This window comes from Mastigoproctus giganteus, chromosome 2, assembly GCF_048544385.1.
Source record: "Mastigoproctus giganteus isolate SK-2022 chromosome 2, ASM4854438v1, whole genome shotgun sequence".
Classification (NCBI taxonomy): domain Eukaryota; kingdom Metazoa; phylum Arthropoda; class Arachnida; order Uropygi; family Thelyphonidae; genus Mastigoproctus; species Mastigoproctus giganteus.
This window is the reverse complement of record NC_143576.1, coordinates 117,005,388-117,032,063: the sequence shown is the minus strand read 5'-3', so window position 1 is coordinate 117,032,063 and position 26,676 is coordinate 117,005,388. Positions and strand designations below refer to the sequence as shown.

At 37.1% G+C, this 26,676-nt stretch overlaps 1 protein-coding gene across 4 annotated transcripts in view; it reads left to right on the top strand.

The window, feature by feature from the left end:
• LOC150089519 (glucose transporter type 1-like) overlaps positions 1–26,676 on the top strand; it is a 1,237,972-nt gene that overhangs the window by 1,161,407 nt on the left and 49,889 nt on the right. For all 4 annotated transcript variants that reach the window (XM_090368637.1, XM_090368634.1, XM_090368635.1 and 1 more), the window contains one exon: positions 15,732–15,951. In XM_090368637.1, coding sequence (XP_090224763.1) covers positions 15,732–15,951 — 220 coding nt within the window. The remainder of the gene's footprint in view (positions 1–15,731; positions 15,952–26,676) is intronic.

Sequence of the window (26,676 nt, the reverse complement as noted above, 5' to 3'; positions counted from 1 at the left end):
AGTGTCGGGTCCACTTCACAATAAGTGGAGGTATCAGATACAACTGAATCTAACTTATTAATATAATCATGTTTATCTAGTATTACCACTGTATCTCCTTTATCTGCCCTCTGTATAATAATGTCCTTATTTTCTCGAAGTTCTCGTAAAGCTGAACTGTCATGTGTATTCAATTTAGGAAGTCGCGTTTCTTTTATGTTATTCACTACTTGGTTAACTTGTTGAATAAATATATCTTTTTGTGGAACACTACGAAGTCCAAATTCAATATCAATTACGCATTGTTTTTTTGGCAGCTTTCGAGGTGGTAAATTATAATTTAATCCTTTGGATAAAAGTGAAATCTGGTCCTGCGATAGTGTACACGAGGAAAGATTTGTAACCTGTTGATATGTCGGTTCGTTGGATACTGGGTGAGGGGGTGTTCGTGAACTAGCCGACATATTCTGTGGTAGTGCGTTATGTGTCTGTGGGGGGGATGTCACCCAACTCGTGTGAACTTGGTCGCAAGCTCGCAACAATGTGTTAGAATTCGCATGAACGTGTCTTGAACTATTCGATAATGTTTGAAACTTAAAAAATTATCTACATCCGAACGATTGGTCTGTATTGAAGACTTCCATAGGTTTGCGACGGGAAGCACAAGCCTCAGAAATAAAAAACAGACACGTTAATAAGTTTCAAACATTATCGAATAGTTCAAGACACGTTCATGCGAATTCTAACACATTGTTGCGAGCTTGCGACCAAGTTCACACGAGTTGGGTGACATCCCCCCCACAGACACATAACGCACTACCACAGAATATGTCGGCTAGTTCACGAACACCCCCTCACCCAGTATCCAACGAACCGACATATCAACAGGTTACAAATCTTTCCTCGTGTACACTATCGCAGGACCAGATTTCACTTTTATCCAAAGGATTAAATTATAATTTACCACCTCGAAAGCTGCCAAAAAAACAATGCGTAATTGATATTGAATTTGGACTTCGTAGTGTTCCACAAAAAGATATATTTATTCAACAAGTTAACCAAGTAGTGAATAACATAAAAGAAACGCGACTTCCTAAATTGAATACACATGACAGTTCAGCTTTACGAGAACTTCGAGAAAATAAGGACATTATTATACAGAGGGCAGATAAAGGAGATACAGTGGTAATACTAGATAAACATGATTATATTAATAAGTTAGATTCAGTTGTATCTGATACCTCCACTTATTGTGAAGTGGACCCGACACTGTTTACCAATTTGGTAAATCAATACAATAAAACGTTAACCACATATCGTAAAAACGACTACATTACTATGGTTCAGTTGAAGGAATTGAAGTCCAGAACATACAATATTCCTGCACTTTTTGGTCAGGTAAAATTACACAAGCCTGGATTTCCGATTCGACCTATTGTTTCCTACAGGAACTCGGCATTTTCAGCCTTAGCCACACATGTATATAGCATTATAAAACCTTTTAGACAGGTTATACAATTTGGGATTAAGAATTACGATACATTATTTAATAATCTTAAAGACTGTAGACTCGGCGACAATGACAATTTATTCTCATTAGATGTTACCTCATTATATACGAATGTAAACGTTGAATACACATTAGATATTATTTGGGATATGTTAAATAAAAACTCGACACCGATTAATTATACGAAGCTGCCTATAAAGGAGATTTTTCACTTAATTAAACTATTAGTTGAGGCTAACTACATCACCTTTCGAGACAAGGTGTACAAACAAATTTTTGGATTACCAATGGGTTTGAGCCTGAGTGGCTTAATGTCAGAGATCTATCTCTCAACGATTGAGCAGATACATTTGACACCTTTTCGTCCCCGTATCACATACTATGGGAGGTATTTAGACGATGTTCTAGTTATTACCGATAGTAGTACTATCCAAGACATTTTACATTCGTTTAATAATATTCATTCTAGACTCAAATTTACATTGGAAAGGGAAGATACGGATACTAAGTCATTAAACTTTCTAAATTTCACGCTTATCCGGGACTCGAACAAAATACAATTTAGCATCTATCGAAAACCCACAAACACCGGTATGCTTCTACATTATAATAGCTACCACCCGTTCACCTACAAAAGATCGATTATCTTTAATCAATTTCTAAATGCCTATAAATATTCAACGACGGATTCTGCTTTAGACTCAGAAATACAAATATTAACTAGCAGATTCTTGAACAGGGGTTATCCCATTAACACAATAAATCGAATTAGGGTACAAGCTAAGGATAGGATACAAAATACTGCACCAATCAACAATAGTAATATCAAAAAATACTTTATTTCTGTCCCATATGTTGAACAGTGGCACAAACAGCTTAACAGATTCTTTAAAGATACCGAATTTAAGATTATAGCTAGGCCTATACGGAAGTTACACACTATACTGAACAATCGCTCGGTTCTTTCGGCGTTCGCAACACAAATTAATGATCTAGTATACAACATTTCTTGCGGTGATTGCGACTCGTCTTATCAGGGTTCGACGCGGTTTTCTCTTAATATCCGTGTAAATCAACACGAAGCCTCAGTTCGTGCTTCTCGTTCAGCAGCATCAGAATTAGCATTTCATGCCATTAACGAAAAACATACTTTTTTATTTAACGAGGCCAAAATACTTAACGTTCAACGTAATTATACGCGACTATTAATTGCAGAAACCGTTGAAATTAAATTACACGAGAATTCTGTTAATGTTCGGCGGCCATATTTGATCTCCGATGCGTGGACCTTTACGCGCATGCGCGAAGACACATAATCACTATTTAAGTTGCAGGTTTAGCCTGATTCGGTAATTTTCATTCCTGTGATCACGACAGTCGGTCGAAAAGCATTGTCAGCTTCAGGAAGGAAAATCGTTTTGAATATTTTCGTTAGATTCTTTTAATTGCGTTAATTTGAATTTTAATTGATTTTGAATTGTGTTAAATTGATTATTTAATTATTTATATTTTACTTTAATTATTTATATTTTACTTTAATGTATCGGTAAGTTGTCGATTTTTTCGTTTTTTTTTTTTTCCGTTTTAATTTCTGGAGGGTATCATACGGAAGTGTTCCACGTACTATATTGAGGTATACTCCTCTTATTAATTTACTAATTGTCATTTTTCATATTCTTCGATGCTAAGTTTTGGTCATCCTCATTGATCAACAGATCTCAACCAGGAAATGAAACCAAAGGCTCCATATCAATAGTCTCAATCCTTGACAAATGTTTGGCAAATACTTCAGCAGTGTGGAATTTATCAGACAATAGAATTCAAACTCAATAATGGAGCTATATGTTATTTATCATTAAGGTATATGTAATATTGCTCTGATACAAGTGATCTCTAAAAAAGAGAAATCATGACACAGTTTTCCCCAGAAAAATCAAATCACAACAATTTTCCCTTCTATCTTTCACAGCACATGCTTAACATTTCCCAGTTACACGTGTTTAACACGTTTCAATAGTTTTTAATGGGAGTTTCGTGCTTGACTGGACAGACAAGCCAAATTCATATTATTCACTTTTTGTTCTTTCAAAATTTACAAGATAGACTAAATAAGCACTTTTTGCACATGTGCTTGGTACTCCTGGTTCCCAAACCACTCTAAGTCAATAAAACTTGTTTTAGCGTAAAATTTTTGTAGAACTTTTTCCTTATGAAATAACAAATACACTTCAGAAAAGAAAAATATCTGATACATTTCTCATTTTATTCAATAATTCCTTTGATGGCCATTTTAATACATACTCTCTCTCTCATTAACATTAATACAACAATTTGTCCATATCATGATCTTTTGGGCCTAATAGTAAATCTTTATATGTTTCACAATTATTGATCTTTAAAATATTTCTAGCTAGGTAACCTGAGGCATATGCCAATACATTTTAAACATAAATATCTATATCCCCACAGTACCTGGGCAATTATAACTCTTTCACTTTGTCAGTGAGACTCTGGCTGACTTGACTTGATTTCAGAAACAGTAAAGATGTTATGACATATTTCATGAAGTTTTTTTATGGAATAATTTAATTATTTCACAATAGTGAAATTATAGTAACCTTATAATACCGTGATAAATCTGACTAAAAAATGAATAGCAAATGCTTAGAAAACGGTACTCACCTTGTATAAATCTGCAATAAATTTTTTTGGTAGATGGTGGTTAAATTTAAGTTGGAAGAAGCATTAAAAAGAACTATGACGGTTTACTTATGAAAGTCCCTTGTAATGACTATTGGCACCACCAGTCTTCTCTCTTTTTTTTCATTTACGTCTTTTAACCTCTTTATGACAACCAAGGATTGGAGATCTGCATTTCTACTTCCTTGCACTCATTTTAAAATCTGTTTAAAATATTTTCACCCCATTCCCCGCTTTAGTTCTTTTTAATGCTTCTTCCAACCTAAATTTAACCACCATCTACCAAAAAAATTTATTGCAAATTTATACAACGTGAGTACCGTTTTCTAAGCATTTGCTATTCATTTTTTAATTATTTCATAAACTATTATTTCGATCAATACACTATTCATATAAATTAGTGTAATGAGTTATGAATTAGTTATTAATTAGCTATTCAGTATTTTTTTTTTTTTTAACATTTCCAGGTTTTATCAATTCTGAAAAATTATCTTAAATGTTCTTTCAGAAATCGGTACAATCGAACTCCAGATTTATCGCACACAAAACACTTATTTCTGTGCACGATGTCAGCAGATAATTATAATAGTAAAAAAAAAAAATTTTTAAAAAGCTATGTAAAACAAAATTGCTACGTTGAACGAACACTAGAACTCAAAAGAAAGTAGCAACCACGTTATTAATTATCTGTTCACTTTTTTCTTTCTTTTTTTTTTTTTGACATTTCATTAAATATTTCCTAGTTCTATGGATTCTGATAAATTACCTTAAACGTTCTTTTGGAAATGAGTACAATCGCAGCCACATTTATTGCACACGAAACACTTTTCTGTGCATGACAGCAGATAATTATAATAATCGAAAAATAAATACACAAATAATTATAACAATAGTAAAAAAGGACTAATTAAAACAAAATTTCTATGTTCAACAAACACTAGAAATCGAGACACAGAAGCAACCACATTTTAGCAACTTTATTAGCATTGGGAATGCGCGTTATTATTCAGTGAGTTTTGATGGCCACAGATTGCCGTGTTAGTTTCATGTTCTGAAAGTGAGAGCGCTGGGATGAATTGAGCAAGAGTCCACTCTGTATCTTACTTCTCTGTGACGCTGGCCATATAGTGAATTGTTAGTACCGCCTACTCAATGACGTTCGCTTGCCAATTCAACAGTATCACGTGACCTTTCCTATCAATCACTTTGAAGAAATATATGACTTTGTGAATTTGTTTTATTCTGCTTTCATTCATATATACACGAAAGAAAATTTATGATTAATGTATGCTGTATGTTACTTTTCAGAAAAAAAATAAATACAAGTGCATGTAGCCTATGTGATTGATGACAAATGAAATTAAAAAAAAAAAATTCGTGAAAACCATCTACTGGGAGTCCAGTTAGATGAGAACGGACATATCATATAAAGATTGACAGGAAGGTCACATGGTACAGTTGAGGTGAGAAGCAAATGTCACTCAGTAGGCGTTACTAAAAACCGACTATGGTAGCATTCTGTGTATTGCCGCTGCAGTACGCTAAAGGTTTACCACAGCGAATTTCATTTTCCCCCGAGCCAACATCAATTTACAAATCTACCCTATTTATTGTAAAGTTTACGACCACTTTTAAGAAAACCCATTTGGTTTAATAACTGTAACAAAAATGAAACAAAGACCCTCCTATGGTCGTCAATGGCCACAAGTGTTCACTAAAAGGATGATTATTTAATTCCAGATGCTAATGCACAATTTCGGAAGGAAGGAGGCAGTATATTTGAGCAGCTGTTTAGCAGTAAATGCTTGAAAATCTTCAAAAATGCTTTTACTAATTTTTTAAAAAATTTGTTATAGAGAGATTAACACTTCACTATATGGGGTTAATTTTACATGTAATTTCATTTAAAGGTGCAAAGTTTTGTGAAAAAATTCGTAATATAGAGAAATTTGTTAAATAGAAGTTCGTAATAGAGAAGTCCACTGTATATTTATTTTATATTAAAAATCACTTATTAGTGGACAGGTTAGTGCCATTTCACCATATTTTGTTTGTAGTGAACTACCGAAGCAGGTAAATTGGCATTGTTTTAATTATATCTCATATGGTGAATACCTTCACAGTGAGTTGCTATGGTATTGCACTACCTCAAATAAGTAACGCTTCACCATTGGAGTTGACTAATATTACTTATTCTCAGCAGATACACCACCCAAACAGCACCATTTCAAGGCTTGTTGGCTTCTCTTCAGTGGAAGGTATACCCCAGTGTTGCAATAGTGAACATGTTTCCAACTCTCAATGGGTTACAGAGATACAGATGTTTGAAACTGGCATGCACAAAGCCATTATGAGAGATATTAAAGAACGATAAATTACTCATTGTTTGTATTTATTGACTTTTTGAATCATACAAAACACAAATAATTGACACATTTTTTTTAGTTCACAATAAATGTTTGAAAATCAGTGGATCCAACACCAAACCCTGAGAGACACCACTAATGTTATTAGTGGTCTCTCACAGGTACTGGGGCCCATGGTTGTTTTGTATATTTATCAATGATATTGATGAAGGTATATCAAGCTTAATATCAATGTTTGCAGATGATACAAAGGTTGGCCGGGTTGTTAATACCAGTAATGACAGTATGCTGCTGCAACAGGATCTGGAAAAGTTGGGCAAATGGACTGAGAAGTGGCAACTGACTTTTTAACATTGACAAATGCAAAGTACTGCATATGGGTAGCAGTAACCCCAGAGAAATGTACCAACTGGGTGGTGTTACACTCAGGTAGTGGAGAATGAAAGGGACTTGGGGTAATTGTGCAGTCAGATATGAAGTTTTCTGAGCAGTGCAGAGAGGCTGCCAGAGTAGGTCATGGGATCTTGTAAATGATATACAGTGGTGCCTCGCAATTTGACAGTCGAATTTCGCGGGCCGGCGCAAATGCTACACGATATTGCACGATAGAATTCTTTGATGGACTAAGTAATTGCGTTTAACATTACTAAAAAGCGCTAAATAGTGATGGTTGCGTCATACATTTTAACCAATGGTATTAAAGAGCGGGAGTAACATTTAACCAATGATAGATAAAGCGGGAATAGATCCTACAATCGTTCAGCTACGTTAGCCGCCCTCAAAGATAGCTACAGGTATGCCATCAGTTCTTCCTCAGTTATGAGACAACATTATCTCGTTAATAATCATAGTCTGAGTTCATGTTTGCTCGAGTTGTTTGTGCTAATTTATAATTCTGCATTTCGCATAAAGTAAAAAATTTTGTGCTTTGGCAGTTATTTATTTTTTGAGTGAAATTTGATAATGGGTCCAAAGAGAAGTGAACAGCGGAATAATTCAGGAAAGAAACACACTTGGTTGAGCATAAAAAAGAAGAAAGAAATTATAGATAAAGTGCAGAAAGGTAGAACAATTACAGATGTAGCTCAAGAATATGGCGTCCCTAGGTCAACCGTGGCAACTTTTTGGTAACAAAGATGTTGTGATTTGGTTTTTAGGAGCATTAGCAACTAAGGCCATATTGCTCCGGGAATATGCGGTGGTCATTCCCTGACCTTTCCGGATCCTCCGTATTTGGTGGTGACGGGCTCGAACCATGGTCTAATCAAGAAGCGTGTGCTACACACTGCTGCTCCTTCCCACCTGGCTATGGAGGCGCCCTTGGCAACAAAGAGACAAGATTATAGGTGCTAGAGTGTTCGCTGGAGCAATGAAAATTTCTGACAGAAACAAATCTTTAATCAATGAAGAAATGGAAAAGCTGCTTCTTACCTGGATTAGAGAAAGACAGATGAAAGGAGATCCAGTAACTCAGGCAATGATCTGTGAGAAGGCTAGGTTAATTTTTGAAGAATTGCAGAAGAAAATTCCAGGACGTATCTCAGATCAAACTGATGAATTCAAGGCAAGTCGTGGGTGGTTTCACAGATTCAAAGGTAGAACAGGTATCCATAGTGTTCTCAGACATGGGGAAGCATCTAGTGCAGATAAAAAGGCTGCCGAAGAGTTTGTGAAAAAATTTGAAAATTTAATCATGAAGGAAGGCTACTTGCTGCAGCAAATTTTAAATGGGGATGAAACTGGGTTATTTTGGAAGCGCTTACCAAATCGAACATACATCATGCAAGAAGAAGTGACGCTCCCAGGACATAAGCCTATGAAAGATAGGCTTACCTTGTTATTGGCAACAAATGCAAGCGGAGACTTTAAAGTAAAGCCACTTCTCGTTTACCACTCTAAAAATCCTCAGTGATTTGAGAAGAAAATTATCAAGTCCAAACTGCCAGTGATGTGGAGATCCAATGCAAAAGCCTGGGTAGACCAAAAAGTCTTCAAACATTGGATTTTTGAGGAGTTTGCCCCGAGCATAAAAAAATTCCTCATGACAACAATTTACCTTTGAAGGCACTGCTGATTCTTGACAATGCTAGTGCCCACCCCCAAGACTTGGCGAACATTCTTGAAATTGACTTTGATTTCATCAAAGTCCAGTTTTTGCCTCCAAACACCACATCACTGATCCAACCCATGGATCAAGAAGTAATTGCCTGTTTTAAAAAAACTTTACACCAAGGCTTTGTTTTCACAGCTTTTCGACGTGACTCATTCTTCTGATAAGACACTGAAGTAGTTCTGGAAGACTGAGTTCAATATTCTTCACGCCATTTCCTGTATTAAAACTGCCTGGGAGGGAGTGACACAGAGGACCCTTCATGCATCATGGAAGAAACTCGTTCCTTCCTTTTTTCGGGATGACAACAGTGCAGTCCAGCCACTGAAGAATCAGAAGCAGCTGCTGCCATGCAAGAAATCATTTCGACAGCAGAGAACCTCAACATAGGAGAAGTTGATGAGGCTGATGTGGATGAGCTTGTGGAGGATCATGATGATGAACCAACCATGGAAGAACTCAAAACACTCAGCGAACAGGAAGCAAAAGAGAGAGAAAAGGAAATTTCACATGAAGAAGAAGAAGACAGGGAAAAAGGGCCGATGCCAACAGCTGCCATTAAAGAAATTTTATTCCATTGGGAGAAGGTGCAGTCTGCTTGTTTAAAATGGCACCCCAACACTGCTGTTGTAACTAGAATGACAGACTTGTTTAACAACACTACTATGCATCACTTCAAGGCTATCTTGAAAAAGAGGGAGAGACAGTCCACCCTTGATCAATTCCTCACCCCCATTCAAGCCAAAAGGAGAAGAGAAGGGGTAGAACAAGATAAATAAAACATTCTTCCAACATCTAAGGCTCAATGAAATATATGTACTCATTATGTATTTTGTAATTTCGTTTGTTATATGGTATAGTAAAGTCAATAATATTGTGTATTTCTCTCCGACAACGAATTAATCAATTTGCCACAAACTTGTATGGAAAATATTGACCCGCAATTCGGCGACGGATTACAGTCGAATTGCGAGGCACCACTGTACAGGAATTTTGCAAGCAGGGATATGGAGGTGATTATTCCCTTGTATAAGGGAATGGTCAAGCCACACCTTGAGTACTGCATACAGGTCTGGAAGCTTCATTTTAGGAATGATGTAGAGTTGCTAGAATAAGTACATAGAAGGGCAACAAGACTGGTGAGGGGAGCAAAGGGGTGCTCTTATGAAGAAAGGCTTAAGTCCTGAAAATTGAAGCTTCTGGAGCATAGGCACCTGCAGGGCAATCTGATTGAGGTGTATAAGGAAAAATTCCATCAGCATTGAGCCTGCTCAAATGTATTGAGCAGTCTCAATGCTGATGGAATTCTTCCCCTTGCCTGGATTACAAACCTGAAGGGGGTATAGATTCAAACTGAAGAAAGACAGTTGTAGAATAGATGTGCAGAAAAAATTTTCCTTTAGCCAGTTGGTAGTTGATTGCTGGAACAAACTTCCATCTGTTGTTGTGGAAGTTTATAGCTTAAATAAATTCAAGGCAAACATTTGGAACAAATGGATCAGTCAAATGGGAAGAGGTTATAGTTTTGATTATTCTGATTATAATAAAAAGTTCATATAAACGTGTCTAATTCTCAATGGATACGGAAATACAGCTGAAATTGGCATGCACAAAGCCATTATGAGAGGTATTAAAGAACGATAAATGACTTATTTTATTGTTTGTGTTTATTGACTTTTTTTTGAATGATACAAAATACAAATGATTGACAAATTTTTTAACTCTTGTGCACTTTTCAACTCTTGTGGTAATATGACGTGTTGTTCATCTCAGGTCGTCTTGGCTTTCCTTTATGAGGGCAGCAGTATCCAAAATGTGAGCAAGAAATTCGTCTCTTGTATTCACTTATTCTTTGTATACTGTTCTTTTCATCCATCCCACAAACAGAAATCTAATGGAGTGAGGTCTTGGAAATCTTGCTGGCCAATGAACAGGACCACCGCGACTGATCCATCGTTTAGGAAAAGTTCGATTAGATATTGTATCACCAGGTGGTTATAATGTGCAGGAGCTCCATCATGCTGAAAGTACATACCAATCCTTGTAGCCAAGGGAACATTTTCCAATAGCAGTGGAAGTTCATTTTGCAGAAATTCTAGGTAAATGGGCCCTGTAAGACGATTTTGTAACACAACAGGCCCAATCAACTGATTGCATTCCACTTTCCATTTTGAGAAACCTTGCCCTGCTCGATCAGCTTCAACTTCTCGAAAATCTGCTACCAATTCCTTAAATGCCAATCTCCAGGTAATTCTCCAGTGGGGCAAAGACAACTTAGTTGATTTCAATCCTCCTAAAACTCAGTCTTGGCTTATATCTCACAAAAAGGATTCTTCTGCTTCTATGCTTATCTTTGGTGACACTCCGATTTCTAGGCAAAATGATATCTCTCTTTTGGAGATTACCCTGACTTGTAATCGCTCTCTCTTGGCCCAAGCACATTACAACTATTGTTTCCTCTGCATCTAAAAAACGTGGTTTTTCTCTTTTGCTCTCTGCGTTACTTTTCTTCCAAACAGCTGTTCGCTCTGTACAAATCGCAAATCCGCCCTACATGAAATATTGTTCCCAACTATGGGGTGGTGCCCCCAAAACCTCTCTCAGGCTGCTTGATTCTGTTCAGAAGAGGGCAGTTAGGTTAATTAATGATTCCTCTCTAACAGAGTCTCTCCACTCAGTGTCTCATAGACGTACTGTTTCTGCTGCATGCCTTTTCTACAGATACTTCCCTGGGCACTGTTCTTCTGAATTGGCTTCTATAATTCCCACTCTCTCTTTCAAAACCATTCGAACATGTGACGCCACCAGCCAACATGCATTTACTGTCCAACTTCAAACTCACAGAACCAAGTTTTCATCTTCCTCGTTTATTCGTTCAACTGCCATTTTCTGGAACAACCTTCCTTCATACGTATTTCCTGAAAATTACAGTCTACAGAAGTTCAATTCCAATGTCAACAAACATCTTCTTTCGTCTCCTCAATCTCCAACCCAAGCACGGCACTAAGTACTATAGGTTCTAATACCTCTCTTGTTTGGGGTTTACATAAAAAATAAATAAATAAATAAAAAAAAAGGTTGGCCACTTCTTAACATAGCCTGCCTTTTTGACTGGTAAAACTACAGCTTATTTTTAAGGTATTTTGCAAATTACTACTTATTTTCATTAATGAACTGGTTAATGAATTGACCATCAGATATGCCACACTGCACTGCATAAAGTATATGGAAAATATGAAATGTCATATTTGTTCTGTATGTTTACATATAACAGTTAATATTGTGTGTGTGTGTGTGTGTGTGTGTGTGTGTGTGTGTGTGTGTGTGTGTGTGTGTGTGTGTGTGTGTGTGTGTCAAGTTTTAGCTGAAACACTTTTGCAACACGTTTGCTTGGTGTATTGTATATAGACGCATTTTTTCAAGTGTATTTCCTACCATATGAAATAGAAAAACATAAGAACATTAACCACAATAAGTATAACATGTTGTAGCAACAACAACATGTAGCGTAAAGAAAGATGCAAAATAGATGTAGCATTTCAAAATGAAGAAATAGTGCCATATGTGCTAAATGCTTAACAGGTCATTTATCAGAAAATATAATCTTTCTTAAAGTTGTTGTTGTTGTTTGTTTGGTTTTCAGGAGCATTAGCAACTAAGGCCATATTGCTCAGGGATATGTGGTGGTCATTCCCTGACCTTTCCACACCCTCCGTATTTGGTGGTGACGGGCTCGAACCCCGGTCTAATCAAGAAGTGTGTGCTACACACTGTTGCTCCTTCCCACATGGCTAAGGAGGCGCCTCTCTCTTAAAGTTGTGCCAATCGTGGTGTGCTGTCAGGAAGTATTAGCATTAGTAGTGACAAATGATGCAAGGAAGCAAGCAAGCTTATGTAGAATCAGCAAAAACCCATAACCACATCATCTATTTATCCTTTCTAATAATTTGTATAATTCTTCCTTAAATATATTTAATATTTAAATGTGCACTTTGATAAAAATAAAAGTTTGTTTCAACAGTCAAACACACTCTGGCTGAAAGCAAATTTTTTGCACATATGTCCTGTATCCATCCTTTTTTCTTTCATATTTTTGTCTCCTCATGGGGTGTTTTTTTTTTTTTTTTTTTTTTTTTTTTTCAAGCAAAGACACGAGGGGAAAAGAAAGAGTAAGGTTGCTATCAACGTTTAGTTTACCCCCTGATTGATGTGTTTAGTTAAACACATCAATCAGGACTCCTTGCAGGTTCTTAGTTTCCAAACACTGCAATTTGCAGGCCTGAAGTCTTTTATGGTAAGAGTACCCTTTTGTGTTCTTGATATTTACTAATATCGTTGCTCTTTTCTGTATTAGTTCCAACAGTTCTACATCCTTATTAAAATGGGACATCCAGACCTGTATTTAGTACTCTAGGTGCAGTCTAACTATTGCCTTATACAATAGGATAATCCCTGCTGGAAAAATTCCCATATATCATTAATTGAGAGCCTGTCTGCACATCTAAGAGAATTTTATATCGAACTGTAGGTCTCTTTCGTTTTCTGCCACCTTGAATGTGGTACTACCCAATCAGAATGTTATTCTGGGATTGAAATACAAGGTACTGCCCATGTGCAGTACCTTGCATTGCAATTTTTTTAGGTCTTGTAGTCACCTTTGATTCCAATTGCAAGATATAAAAAAGTATATTTATATGGGAAAATAAAAACAGTTGGCATTGTTATTGCAGTTGAACAGAGAGGAAAAGAAGAAGTTTTGAAATATATTTCATTCTGAACTGCTATAGATGGCAGTAATCAACGCAATTCCAAGCTTATGTTCTGTTATGGTAAAGTTCCCTAACAAAAAAAAAAAAAAAAACTGTCAAACTGAAAACACCTTGCTCTTAGTGCAATTGTTGGAAGGCATCTCAACAGAGTACACTATATGGCATCTTCTTCTTAACAATCTGAAACCATGTGGGATTTCTTTAGTAAACTTTCTCGCACTTAGTGTTAATAACACCCCTGTTATGGTAGGTCTAAAAACTGGAGTAGAAAGGGTTTTAAAAGAGAAGATTAAATGCCTTGGGGTAGTAGGCTATCCATGTCATCAGATTAATTTATATGCTGAAAATGAGACTGCATTCTTTTCTGTGAAAGTAGATAAATATTTTGTTGCAGGAGTTGACATTACCAGGGATAATGCCAAATTTTGGTTATTGGCTAATCATGACACGAAAAGTGATTCAGATGGGGCCAATTTTGTTGGGAACCGCCTGAGTAAAATATACCAATCTGGCCCTGTTTGGCAGACATTTACTACTATCTAGAAAGATGTGCCAAAAGGAGAGACAGATTGAAATAGTTTCCATTAATGCATACCACTGAAGTAAAAATGATTTTTGGGCTGTTATTGGATAAATGTTTAACTAGACTGGTAGAACAATAGCAACTGTTCTATCAGTATAGTTAAAGAAATATATGTTAAATAAAATCTGAAATATACCTTCCCGTGCAAACTAACATGAGCAAGTATAATTAAAGAAGAGGTTAGAAGTGGAGAAAAGTCATTTCTATCGGTTACTTTGAAAACTCTTTTCAAAGTAACCAATAGAAAAATACAAGCAGTTACTAGTGAGTTGCACACTTGCATCCAAATCCAGTTCATGCTCCTAAAGTAGTTTTGAAAAAAAAAAAAAAAAAGACAGATTAATAAACTCCTCGAGGAAAAGAACTTTAGCATTTTCATATTTCTGAAGAAAATCTGAGTGTGAGAAGATATTCAGCCAGGTGAAAAAAACAAAAATACACTTCACATCTTTTCTGGTTAACCTTTGAAATACTCTTAAGAGAGTATTTCTAGAGGTCAATTGTTATAAATAAAGCTTTGACTCATTTCTGAAGAGTGCAAAATCTTAAAGATTATATTCCTTGAAACAGTCATAACCAGTTGGTATCTAACAGAAATCCACAGTAAGAAAAAAACCTAGGTAAGCCAATGTTTGAAAACATACTGTACTGGTTGCCAGTTTAGTAGACTATTGAATTTTTTAAGGTTAGCCGGTCTCAGGCCTAGATGAAGTTGCAAAATTAACATAGTACAAGGCTTATGTTTTCAGATGAAGAGGGACGAGCACCTGAGTTAATTTGCTTTGCTTGTTAAATAACACAGGGGAGGAGGAGTCATTTGAGAATCTTTTCTCTTTTTCTTCTCTTACCCATACAAACTAATACAGGCAAGAGACAGCAGTTACAGTGGAAATTGAAAATTGCAATAATCTGACGTATTATATTTTCCAAGAATGGTCTGGAAGCCTCATTTTAGGAAAGATATGGATCTGTTGGAACAGGTGCAGGGAAGAGCATCAGGATTGGTGTGAGGGGAGCACAAAAAAGATGCCCTTTCCAGGAAAGGTTTCGGTTTTGCAGCATCTGGAGACTAGGTACAAGTAAGGAGATCTGATTGAGGTGTTGAATGGATTGAACAAGCTCAATGCTAGTGGGAATCCTTCTTCTTTCTCAGACTACACATGAGAGGGCATAAATTCAAATTGAAGAAGGATGGTTTAGGTTTGATATGCAGAAGTTTGCCTCGGCCAGAGGGTTTTTGATTGTTGGAACAAACTCCCACCTGGTACTATAGAGGTGAGTAGTTTGAATAATTTCAAGGAAGAACTAGATAAACTGTTAAAGGGGATGGACAGATAAAATGGGAAGTGTTGGCTTTTTTTTTTTTTTTTTTGGCTGGCGCTATATAAACTTGACTTCTTGCATCAGTTGCCACTACTGCAAAAAAAAATAATAATAATAATAACAATACATCCCTAACATAAATTGTGAACTGCCTGTAATACTATGTCATTTTATATTTCACTTTTTGCATTATAAAACTTCTTAAAATGAACAACACAAATAAAATTGATTTTCCTATTTTAAATTATTTCAATCCAAACATTCTTTAACTGTTGATATTTTCTATTAACATAGTGATGCACTGGTAATTTGAATTGCTTAAATTTATTTATACTCTTATACTTTTGGTATGGAAAATTCATATTAACTCCTTTCTTTTGTTTATTACCAGAGGGTGTTTGAAAACTACACCTTCCTCCCATTCACAGCTTTGTTAGCAATCTTTTGGATATTTACATACAAGAAGATTCCAGAAACAAAGAACAAGACTTTTGAAGAAATAGCTGCTCTGTTTAGGAAGGATGACATAATTAATGTAAATGGAATGACAATACTACGAAAGTCACTACAGTCGGGAGAGCTACTCTTTGAAGAAAAGCCAGTAGAAGCCTGTAAGGATTAAACAGATCAGTATTTCTAATTATAGATAAGTTTGCTTTAAGGAAGTAATCTATTAACAATACTTTATTATTACAAAAATAAAAATAATCATATAGAAAAAAGAATAATCATATAGACATAAGACCAATATAAATACTATTTAATATTCTGTTATGTAATTCCATAGGAGCAGAATTATAGTTGCGCTCCTACATATATTTGTAATAATACTAAAAGTATTTTATTAAGTCTATACACTATATATTTATAAAATGACAAACTTAATTTTATAGTGTAGTATATACTACTCTTGCATATTCCAGGAATAGTATAGCTTTATTATTGTACTTGATACTTCAGGTTCATCACAGAAGTCTTCCAGGTATGGCAGCAATAGTTTGCTACTTGGAAGCCTAAAATGCTGATGGCACTGATATTTAGATCCCTTTGTTGAGTCAAGTGGACTAAATTTCTGCCACGTCTGGTTGTAATCCTGAGCATACCACTATGTGCAAGACATGAAACACTGTGCCAAGTATACTGGAGGTGACCAGCAGTGTAACTGTCATTAGTATTAGTATTAGCAATGGCCACGTGGTGCAAGGAAGCCTATGGCTTATGCTGTGCCAGCATAAAAAAAAAAAAATAATAATAATAATAACAAAAAATAAATAAATAACAAAAAATAAATAAATAACAATAATAATAAAATAACAAAAAATAAATGAAATAAAATAATAATAATAAGAAGAAAATAAATAAATAAGAGAAAAGGAAATGGACAACCTAAGCCTCCCGTAGATGACCGTTGAATTTCCCCAAACTGTCGCCCTCTACCATCCATGTAGGCAACTTATTCCAGTAATTTATAACTCATGGCTAAAATAAAACTTCCTGCAATCCAGTCTAAACATCTCCCCCCATAACTTGAAATTATGGCCCCTTCTTCTAGAATTTTATAACCATGAAAATTTCATCCTCATTCATTTTACTTCTGCCTCTCAGAGCCTTAAACACCTCAATAATTGGATGGGAGGGATTTGTCACCCTTTTTAGTAACTGGCTGGATATGAGCAAATTTCCAAGCAGAAGGAAAAACACCTTTGGAATAAGAAAGTGAAAAAAGGTGGAAAACAATAGGAGTAAGTTCAGGAGCACAGGTTTTGAGACCAAGTGGAGAAATACCATCAGGACCTGGAGCTTTCTTAGAATCAAGATTCATCAAAATCCTTCTGGCATCCTTTGGACGGAAGACCACAGGAGGCATTGAATGGAGTGTGTTGGAAATGGCAGGAGGTGTTTTACCAAGATCATTAATATATGAGTTGGAAGAAAAATGGGATGCTAGTAGATCAGCTTTATCCTTGGCTGAAGTGACAACAGATCCAACTGGTTTTGACAGAGGTGGGAGCAGGGATGGCAAAAGTCACGGCCAATAGCTTTGCAAGAGAGCAGAATGCTCAGCTACCATTAGGGTAATAATCAAGTTTTCTACTCTTAGCCTTTTCAAAATCTAGTTTGGACTGATTAATAATTGCTTTACAATTGTTGCGAGCTTTGGTGTAGGCAGAAAATGAAACTGAAGGTCTGGAAATAAGCCAAATATGATATGCAACGTTCTTCTCTTGAACAGCCTTAGCACATTTATTGGAAAACCAAGGTTTAGATAAAGGGCGAGATTTTAAAGTGGAGTGTGGAATAAAGGATTCCATTCCTACAAGAATAATTTCACTGACCCAATCTGAGCAAACCTTGACATCAGAAGTTTTGAAACAGTAATTCGACCAAGGAAAAGAAGAAAAGAAATCTCGCAGGTCATCCCATTTTGCATTCTTGTAATGCCAAACAATACGAGGTTGAGAATAGCCATAAGATAAAGGCTCCATTGGAGATGAGACAAATCATCAAGTTGTAATCAGAGGTGCCTAAAGGACCACTCACTTTGACCGTGTACTTAGAAGGGTTGTTTGTGAGAAAAAGATCAAGCATTTTGGCTGCATGGTTAGGATTGTCCAGTATTCTTGTAGGTAAATGAACAACCTGAGCAAGGTCATTAGTAATTGCAAAAGCCTCAGCATCTCGACCAGCTGGGTCGGTGTGACTAGGAAACATTAAAATCATCAAGGAAAATTACCTCACTGTTAGGAAAGTTGGACTGGAGAAAATCAAGTTGCAAAGAGAGGAAGTCAAAGAGCTCCTAGTGATTATTAGAGTTGGGAGAACGGAAGAGATGAATTTGATAGAATGAGGTAGAAAGATTTTAAGCCAGAGAAGATCGAAAAGAGGAGATTCCAAATTACCAAGTCTCTGACAGGGAATATCGGAATGGACAAATACCACCTTTGAGGCGAAAGGAATCATACAGCGAATAATTTGGGCAACTGAGATGAGCAGTTGTTGAATCAACCGATAACTGAGATTCTGTCAGAAAAAGTACATGGGGTTTGGCAGACTGCAAGTGGAAATGGACATCGTTGATTAGAATTGAGACCAGAATTGAGAATTGAATTGAGATTAGAATTGAGACCAGGTATATTTGTGAAGTGAACTAGGAAGTGTTTGGGAGGTTTAGATCTTTTCGCAGATAAACTTACTGTATTAGTTTGACAACTCGTGGTGTATTCAATAGTAAGAAACAGTGGGGGGGACATGCTGTATGAAGTAATGAAATTTTTGGATATGGCGTACACATGGTAAGAATATACCCAGATCCTTGACATAACGTGGCCTCGACAATGCCTCCCCCCCCCACATACACACTACTTGGACATCCTCCAGTCACTATCTGGCAGAGTAGAATAGAGGTAGCAAGATTATACACTAGTGATCCGGAAGCCTCCTAGAGAGTTACCAATAGGTTCGGTCCTGGTGTACTAACTAGCGGCTGGCCTGCGAATATCGTTTTAGATCTGTACCCTCGAAATGTAAGGAAGATTGGATCTTCCATGATGTTCATCATAACCTCAAAGGTCATCAGTCATACTGCATTATGGAATGGGGAAGGGTTGACCGGAACTTAGTTCTGCAGACTAAACATGGGTTCAACCACTTCAAGCCTCCAATAAGCAAAGTGGTGATAATTCACCGGTTGATGAGAGTCATCTACCACTTAGTATTGCCTGGTAACACAGAGGGGGTGACATTCCTCCATGTGGTGTGGGTGACACACCTTGACCCCTGCTTACATTGGTTCACACCTGGGTGCCCACAGTGGTTCACCCACAGTGTGCATGTGCATGGATGTTATACCCAGGGTTACTAACAGTCCCAGCATCGTGAAGGTGCAAGCAAGCTGAAATTGGGTCCATTTGACTTGAATCTCACCCAAATATCAGTTCCATCAGCGCTTTAGACTCCCAAGTAGCAAGTACAGCTTGTCTGGCATATCTGAGAGAATGTCTGTGACAACCTCAAGGATCATACATTAGCATTAGAATTAGCAGAGGCATATGATGCAAGAAAGCAAGCTTATTCAGCATCAGCCAAAAAAAAAAAAAAACACACCACTCCCATTTCACCCCTCCGTTCGCTCGAAATACCTGTCCAGTTGAGCCTTACATTTGTTTAGGCTATCAACTTCAACAACAATTGATGGAAGTCGGTTCCACCAACCAACCACCCGCTGGCCAAAGGCAAATTTCTGCCCATCTATCCGACATCCGTCCTTCCTCAATTTGAATTTATGCCCTCTGAGCTGATTATTCCGAGCAAGATGAAGAATCCCATTGGCATTGAGCATGCTCAAACCATTCAAAGCCTTATACACCTCTATCAGATCACCTCGCCGGTGCCTAGTCTCCAGACTCTGTAATTTGCAAAACTTAAGCCTTTCTTCGTAAGAGCAACCCTTTGTTCCATTCACTAATCTTGTTGCCCTTCTCTGTACCCGTTCCAGTAGCTCTACATCCTTCTTGAAATGAGGCCTCCAGACCTGTATACAGTACTCAAGATGTGGTCTAACCATTGCCTTATACAAGGGAATAATCACCTCCTTATCCCTGCTAGAAAAATTCCTGTATATCATTGACAAAACACCATGAGCTACTCTTGCAGCTCGTCTGCACTGCTCAGAGAACTTCATATCTGCCTGCACAATTACCCCCAGGTCCTTTTCATTCTCCACCACTGTCAGTGTAGTACCGCAGAGTTGATACGTTTCTCTGGGGTTACTGTTTCCCATATGTAGTACTTTACATTTGTCAATGTTAAACTTCATTTGCCACCTCTCAGCCCATCTGTTCAACCTTTCCAGATCCTGTTGCAGCAGCATAGCGTCAGTGGTGTCCTTAACAACCCTTCCAACCTTTGTATCATCTGCAAACTTGGACATTAAACTTGATATCCCATCATCAGTATCATTCATAAACACCGAAAACAACAACGGACCCAACACTGAACCCTGAGGAACTCCACTAATAACATTAGTCCACGTTGAGCAGTGTCCATTGATTACCACTCTCTGTCTTCTGCCACTCAACCATCCCCTTATCCATAGCAGCAATTTGCCTCCAATGCCACACTGCTCCAATTTGTGCAGCAGTCTTCCATGTGCAACAGTATCAAAATCCTTTCTAAGATCCAAATATATAATATCAAAGTTATTCCCTGCATTCAGTTCTTTTGTGACTACATCATAATATCCAATCAAATTGGTCAGGCAAGACCTGCCCTTAACAAAACCATGCTGCTTCTGAGCTATAACTGAATTCTTGTCTAGATGATCCTGCAGTGCTTCTTTAACCAGTGCCTCCATTAATTTACCTGGAACAGAAGTTAAACAGGTCTATAATTACTTGTGTCAGCCTTTGATCCTCCTTTGTGAATTGGGGTTACATTTGCACATCTCCAGTCTATGGATACCTCCCCTGAGTCCAAAGAAGCTCTCATAATTATGGCTAGGGGTTTGCTTACTTCCTTTGCTGCCTCCTTTAATATAACTGGATAGATCCCATCCATCCCAGGTGCCTTTTTTATGTTTATCCTCAACAATCTCTCCTCCACTTTCCTCTCAGTTATTACAAAATCATCCAGCTCACTGCCAATGTTTACTTTACCTACATCATTCTCCTTCCTGAATAACTCCTCATGCGTGAATGTAGATGCAAAATACTCGTTTAGATTGTTAGCCATGTGAGCAGGATCCTCAACTGTTGAACCATCAATATCCAGTGGACCAATCTGATTCATCCCTTTCCTTCTTGAGTTTAAATAGGTAAAGAACTCTTTTCTGTTTTTCTTTGCATCCTTTGCCAAGGATTTTTCGTAGTCTGCCTTTGCCTGCCTAATCTCCTTTGTGACTTGGTTACAGACCAACTTATATCTGTCATAGGCTTCCATGTCACCCATGAATTTGTATGTATCCCATGCATATTTCTTCTCTGCCATATGCCTCATCAGTTCATCTGACATCCATTTAGGCCTAAACCTTGAACAATATTTCTTAGTTGGTATGTAAAGCCTGGTAGCCTCCAAGATTAGTTCCTTGAATGCTTCCCATTTTGAGTTTGCTGTTGGTAACATCATCAGTTGGTCCCACTGTATAGAATTTAAATACTGTCTCAGACCATCATAGTCGCCTTTACGAAAACAAAAACCCTTCCCTTTACCTCTGATGGTAGTTACCTCCTTGAGTAAATCCCACTGTGATCACTGCCACCTAGTGGTTCATTTATCTGCAGATTCTTAATGCATGAAGAATTACTACTGATAATCAGATCAAGAGTATTGCTCCCTCTTGTTGCCTCACGAACATGCTGATGTACATGATTTATAAATAGAGAAACGATGTTGCATATAACACAAACCGAATTCGCTTATGCACAATTCGCCTTTGTGTTTACAAGAAATGGCAGTAGAATGCATTTGGATCACCCTAACTGAATGCAACTGAATAGGAATAAAGAGAAGATTCTGAAAATTTATTTGTTTTTTATATGATTGAAGATTTCGTGGAAGGGGAAACACATTTCGCCATAATAATATAAAAACCCACAGAATTCCAGCGAGGCACCTTCATAGCCAGGTGGGAAGGAGCAGCAGTGCGTAGCATACGCTTCTTGATTAGACCGGGGTTCGAGCCCATCACCACCAAATATGGAGGATGCGGAAAGGTCAGGGAATGACCACCGCATATCTCGGAGCAATATGGCCTTAGTTACTAATGCTCCTAAAAACCAAATAACAAACAAACAAGAATTCCAGCTATCGATATTATTGCAAATGCAATTAGATCGAGTTTGCTACCTGTTTATAATAGATTCTACTAGCAGGAATCCCCAATAAACCGGAAACTGCAAATTGTTTTTATTGTTTTATGATAGTGACCTTCAGAAATGTGCTTTAGTAAAATATGAGGTCACATGAGGTGATGATCTGTTTCCACCTTTACTGTATTGTTTATTCAGTTGCTACATATGCACTGTGCTGTTTATGAGTATCAAGCTTGTCTCCTCATTTTTGTTCTTTTTATAGTTGTGCTCTATTCCCTAAAATGAGCAAAATACTCGAGAAAAGTGTGAAAAGGAAGCATCTAGTGAAAATACTACAGGTTTAGAGAGAAAAAGAAAAGCAATATCAATAGAGGAAAAATACAAAATTGTGGAACGCTTTGTGAGCAGAATGAAAGAACATGTGATATTGTGCATGCTACAGACCTAAATGAGGCAATGCTGAGAAAAATTAGAAAGAATGCAGAGAAAATAAAAGCAACTTTCATAGCAGGAACAACTCAAAGTGTGATAAAATCCATTAGATCAAGACACAAAGAATTGGAAGAGATGGAACGTCTGTTATCTCTTTGGATAGAAGATCAAACAAAGAAGAGATCAGAAACAAGTTTGCTTATGATAAAAAAACAAAAGCATTAGCAATATTTGAAAACCTCAAAAATAAAGCTGAAAACCCTCAAGAAGTGCCTCCCTTTACTGCCAGTAGTGGCTAGTTTAATAATTTCAGGAAACGTCATGCTTACCATAATGTGAAATTATCAGGTGAAGCTGTGAGTGCAGATGAAGCAGCAAAGGCATTTCCACCAATACTGAAAAAACTAGTTGAAGAAGAGGGCTATACACTGGACCAAATTTTCAACTTTGACAGAACTGGACTATATTGGAAAAAATGCCATCACGAACATATATCTCAAGAGAGGAATTATGAGCTCCAGACATCAAGGCTGCTGAGGATAGATTGATTGTTATGTTAGGAGCAAATGCAAGTGGTGACTAGAAACTGAAGCCTGTTGTCGTGTATCATGCAGCCAATCCATGAGTGTTAAAAGGGATTGTAAAGTCTACCCTGGGTATTTACTTTAGGAGTAGCAGAAGATGGTGGATGACAGGGCAGATCTTCACTGATCTTCTACTAGATGTGTTTGAGGGTGTGTTTCGAAGCTACTGAAAAGAAAAAAAATTTGGATTTTTTTTCTTTGCAGTTAATTAACAATTAACAGGATTTGTTAATTGTTTTGGACAGTGCACCAAGTCACCCTCAAACTCTGAACTGTCACCAAACATAAAAATCCTGTTTTTAAGCCTAACACAACATCTGTTATCCAGCCACTTGACCAAGGAGTAATTGCTGTATTTAAGCACTATTAGACAAGATGCACGTATAAGGTGTTGATAGCAGCAACTGAGGACAAAAATGCACAAACAGTTATAGACTTCTGGAAGCAATTCAACATAAAGAATGCAATTTACATAATTGTGGAAGCTTGGAATGAAGTGACAAAAGAAATGCTTGCATGGTGTTTGGCAGCCTCTTTTACCAGATTTTATTTGCGATTTTAAAGACTTTGATCCTGTAAAGGAGCTTCCTAAATTAAAAGCACATTGTGTTGCCCTCGCAAAGCAGGTTGGCTTTGAAGAATTAAAGGAAGAAGACTTAGAAGAGTTGCTTCAGTCCCATGAAGAAGAACTTTCAACTGAAGAACTGCAACAACTTGCTGGAGGGCAGGTAGGAGGTGGGGAAGAAGACAAAGATTTCTACTTCAGAGAAAGCTGTTTTATGATGGCTTTAATTCGATCTGCTTTGGAACCATATAAGCAGCTGCTTTGTGAAAGAAGGAAGATAGCAAAACAACAGAAACTAGATGTCTTTTTTATGAAAACACCCAAGAAACAGACAGAAAATGATCAACAGCCCTTTAGTTCTGGTATGACCACATTTCGTCCAAAGCCCTCATCTGCATCTCCTCCACCTCCCAGTTCCAATAATGATGAAAACCTGCTGCCACTTTCCCCATAATTCCGCTTCTTCAACCCTTTTTCACACCCTTTCCCTCAAGCTGTCTTCATTTATTTTTAAGATAGGAACCTAAATTTAAATGATTAAATTATTAATTTTACATTTTTCAACTGTGTAAGTGTTTTACGATTATTTATTGTGTTTGGTAATGTTTTCGTTAAAATGTGTGTTCAATTTTGGGTGGTTGACACCTATCCCTATTTTTCCCATAAGGCCTGTTATTTATATTGTATGATTTTGCATTGCACAAGGGTTTCTAGGAACCAGCTATCCTGTTATATGATGACTGACTGTATTTATCTGCTTTAGCAAATAAACTTTATTCTAGTAAGGCTATAACTAATTTAAAACTTTGTGAAGCTAATGGTATAGAACAATACATATAATGTTACTTTATAGCATAATAGGTATTACTGCATTTAGGTATCTATCAGTTTGGTTTATTATTCTCGGGTTAAATTGAATTTAAACAGAAATCATGCCTCACACAAGAGCAGCAAAGCAACAGGCTCAAAATAGTGGTAGTGCTATGGCTGGGTGGAGAATTGAAGGGGGGGTTAAGTATGAATCCCAGCCTAATGAAATGTATATTTCATTAGGCTGGGCATCAGTTTGCGGACAATCTGGAAGGAGACATGAGGAAACAAGGGAGATGTATCTGTGTGTGTTTGGTGCAAACAGTACCAGGAAATTAGGCGTGAACTTAGCATTCTGATGGGTGTTTCAGAGTTTGAAGAACAGGGTGGATGCGCTTGAAGCAATTAAAATGGAACCTCAAGCTCTTAGTTGCCCAACCCAACACCAGATCCCTCACTTTTGCATCAGGCAACACAGGACAATCTCCAAGGCAGAATTCACTAGTCCCAATGGAGGTGGTAATGGTCTGTGAAATAGGTGGAATAGGACTAGGGTATGTCTGCTAGAAGTAAAAGTAGATGACATAGAGCAGATATTATCTTTTAAGGGCAACAGTGATATAGTTGAACATGTGAGTACTAATAGTATTAAGATTAGGAGATCTGAGAATTTAATTAACAAGTACAGAGCAGTGTTAGTGTTAGGAAAAAAGCCATGAGTTAGGATTAAATTGTGCAATGCAAAATCATGCAATATAAATAATAGGCCCTATGGGAAAAATAGAGTTAGGTGCCGACCACCCAATTGTAACCAAAACATCACCAAACACAGTAAATATCATATTTAAATATGTATTTTATTACGACTATTACATAATAAAATATTGCTAATGCTTTTGCTTCTATTGTAAGTAAACTTGTTCTTTGTTTAATCTTCTATCCAAACAGATGTTCCATCTCTTCCAATTATTTGTATCTTTATCTAATGCATTTTGCTATTAGGCACCTCCGTAGCCAGGTGGGAAGGAGCAGCAGTGCATAGCACACACTTCTTGATTAGACCAGGGTTCGAGCCTGTCACCACCAAATACGGAGGATGCAGAAAGGCCAGGGAATGACCCGGAGAAATATGGCTTTAGTTGCTAATGCTCCTAAAAACCATATAACAAACAAACAAGCATTTTGTTACACTTTGAGTTGTTCCTGCTATGAAAGTTGTTTTTATTATTTCTGCATTCTTTCTAGTTCTCGGCGTTGCCTCAGTTAGGCCTGCATCATGTGCAGTATCACATGTTCTTTCATTTCACTCAAAGCATTTCACAATTTCATATTTTTTCTCTATTGACAGAGGTGAACTGACCATACCAGGGAAACCCTGGTGGGCTGTAGGCCAGAAGACAATAGAGACCGGTGTGATTTTGTCCATAAACTCTAGTACAAGGCTGCTACAAATTTTCGCGGGTAAGAATTTTTGATCCAGTCCGCCTCTGTCTATTGATATTGCTTTTCTTTTTCTCTCTGAATCTGTAGTGTCTTCACCAGGATGCTTCCTTTTCACACCTTTTAAGTATTTTACTAATTTTTAGGGAATAAAGCACAATTACAAAATGAGGAGGTACACTTGAAACACATAAACAAAGCTGCACACATATAGCAACTGAATAAATAACACTGTAAAGGCAAAGACACACTATTAACACCTCACTAGCTCACATTTTATTAAAGCACATTTCTGGAGGTCACTACCATAAAACAATAAAAATAATTTCCAGTTGTGTTTCTGCTAGTGGAATCTGTTATAAATGGGTAGTAAACTCGATCTAATTGCATTTGCAATAATACCGATAGCTGGAATGAATTGTGTGGGTTTTTACTTTATTATGGTGAAATGTGTTTCCCCTTCACTGATATAAAAAACATAAATACATTTTCAGAATCTTCTCTCGTTCCTATCGTGTTGCGTTCAGTTGAGTTGATTCTGTGTTTGACTGCCATTTCTTGTAAACCCAAAGACGGATCGTGCATAAGCGAATTTGGTTCGTGTTATATATGATATCGTTCCCCAATTTATAAATTGTGTATGATCAAATTCATGTAGTGCAAACACGTATTATACGAGGACTGACTGTATACTTG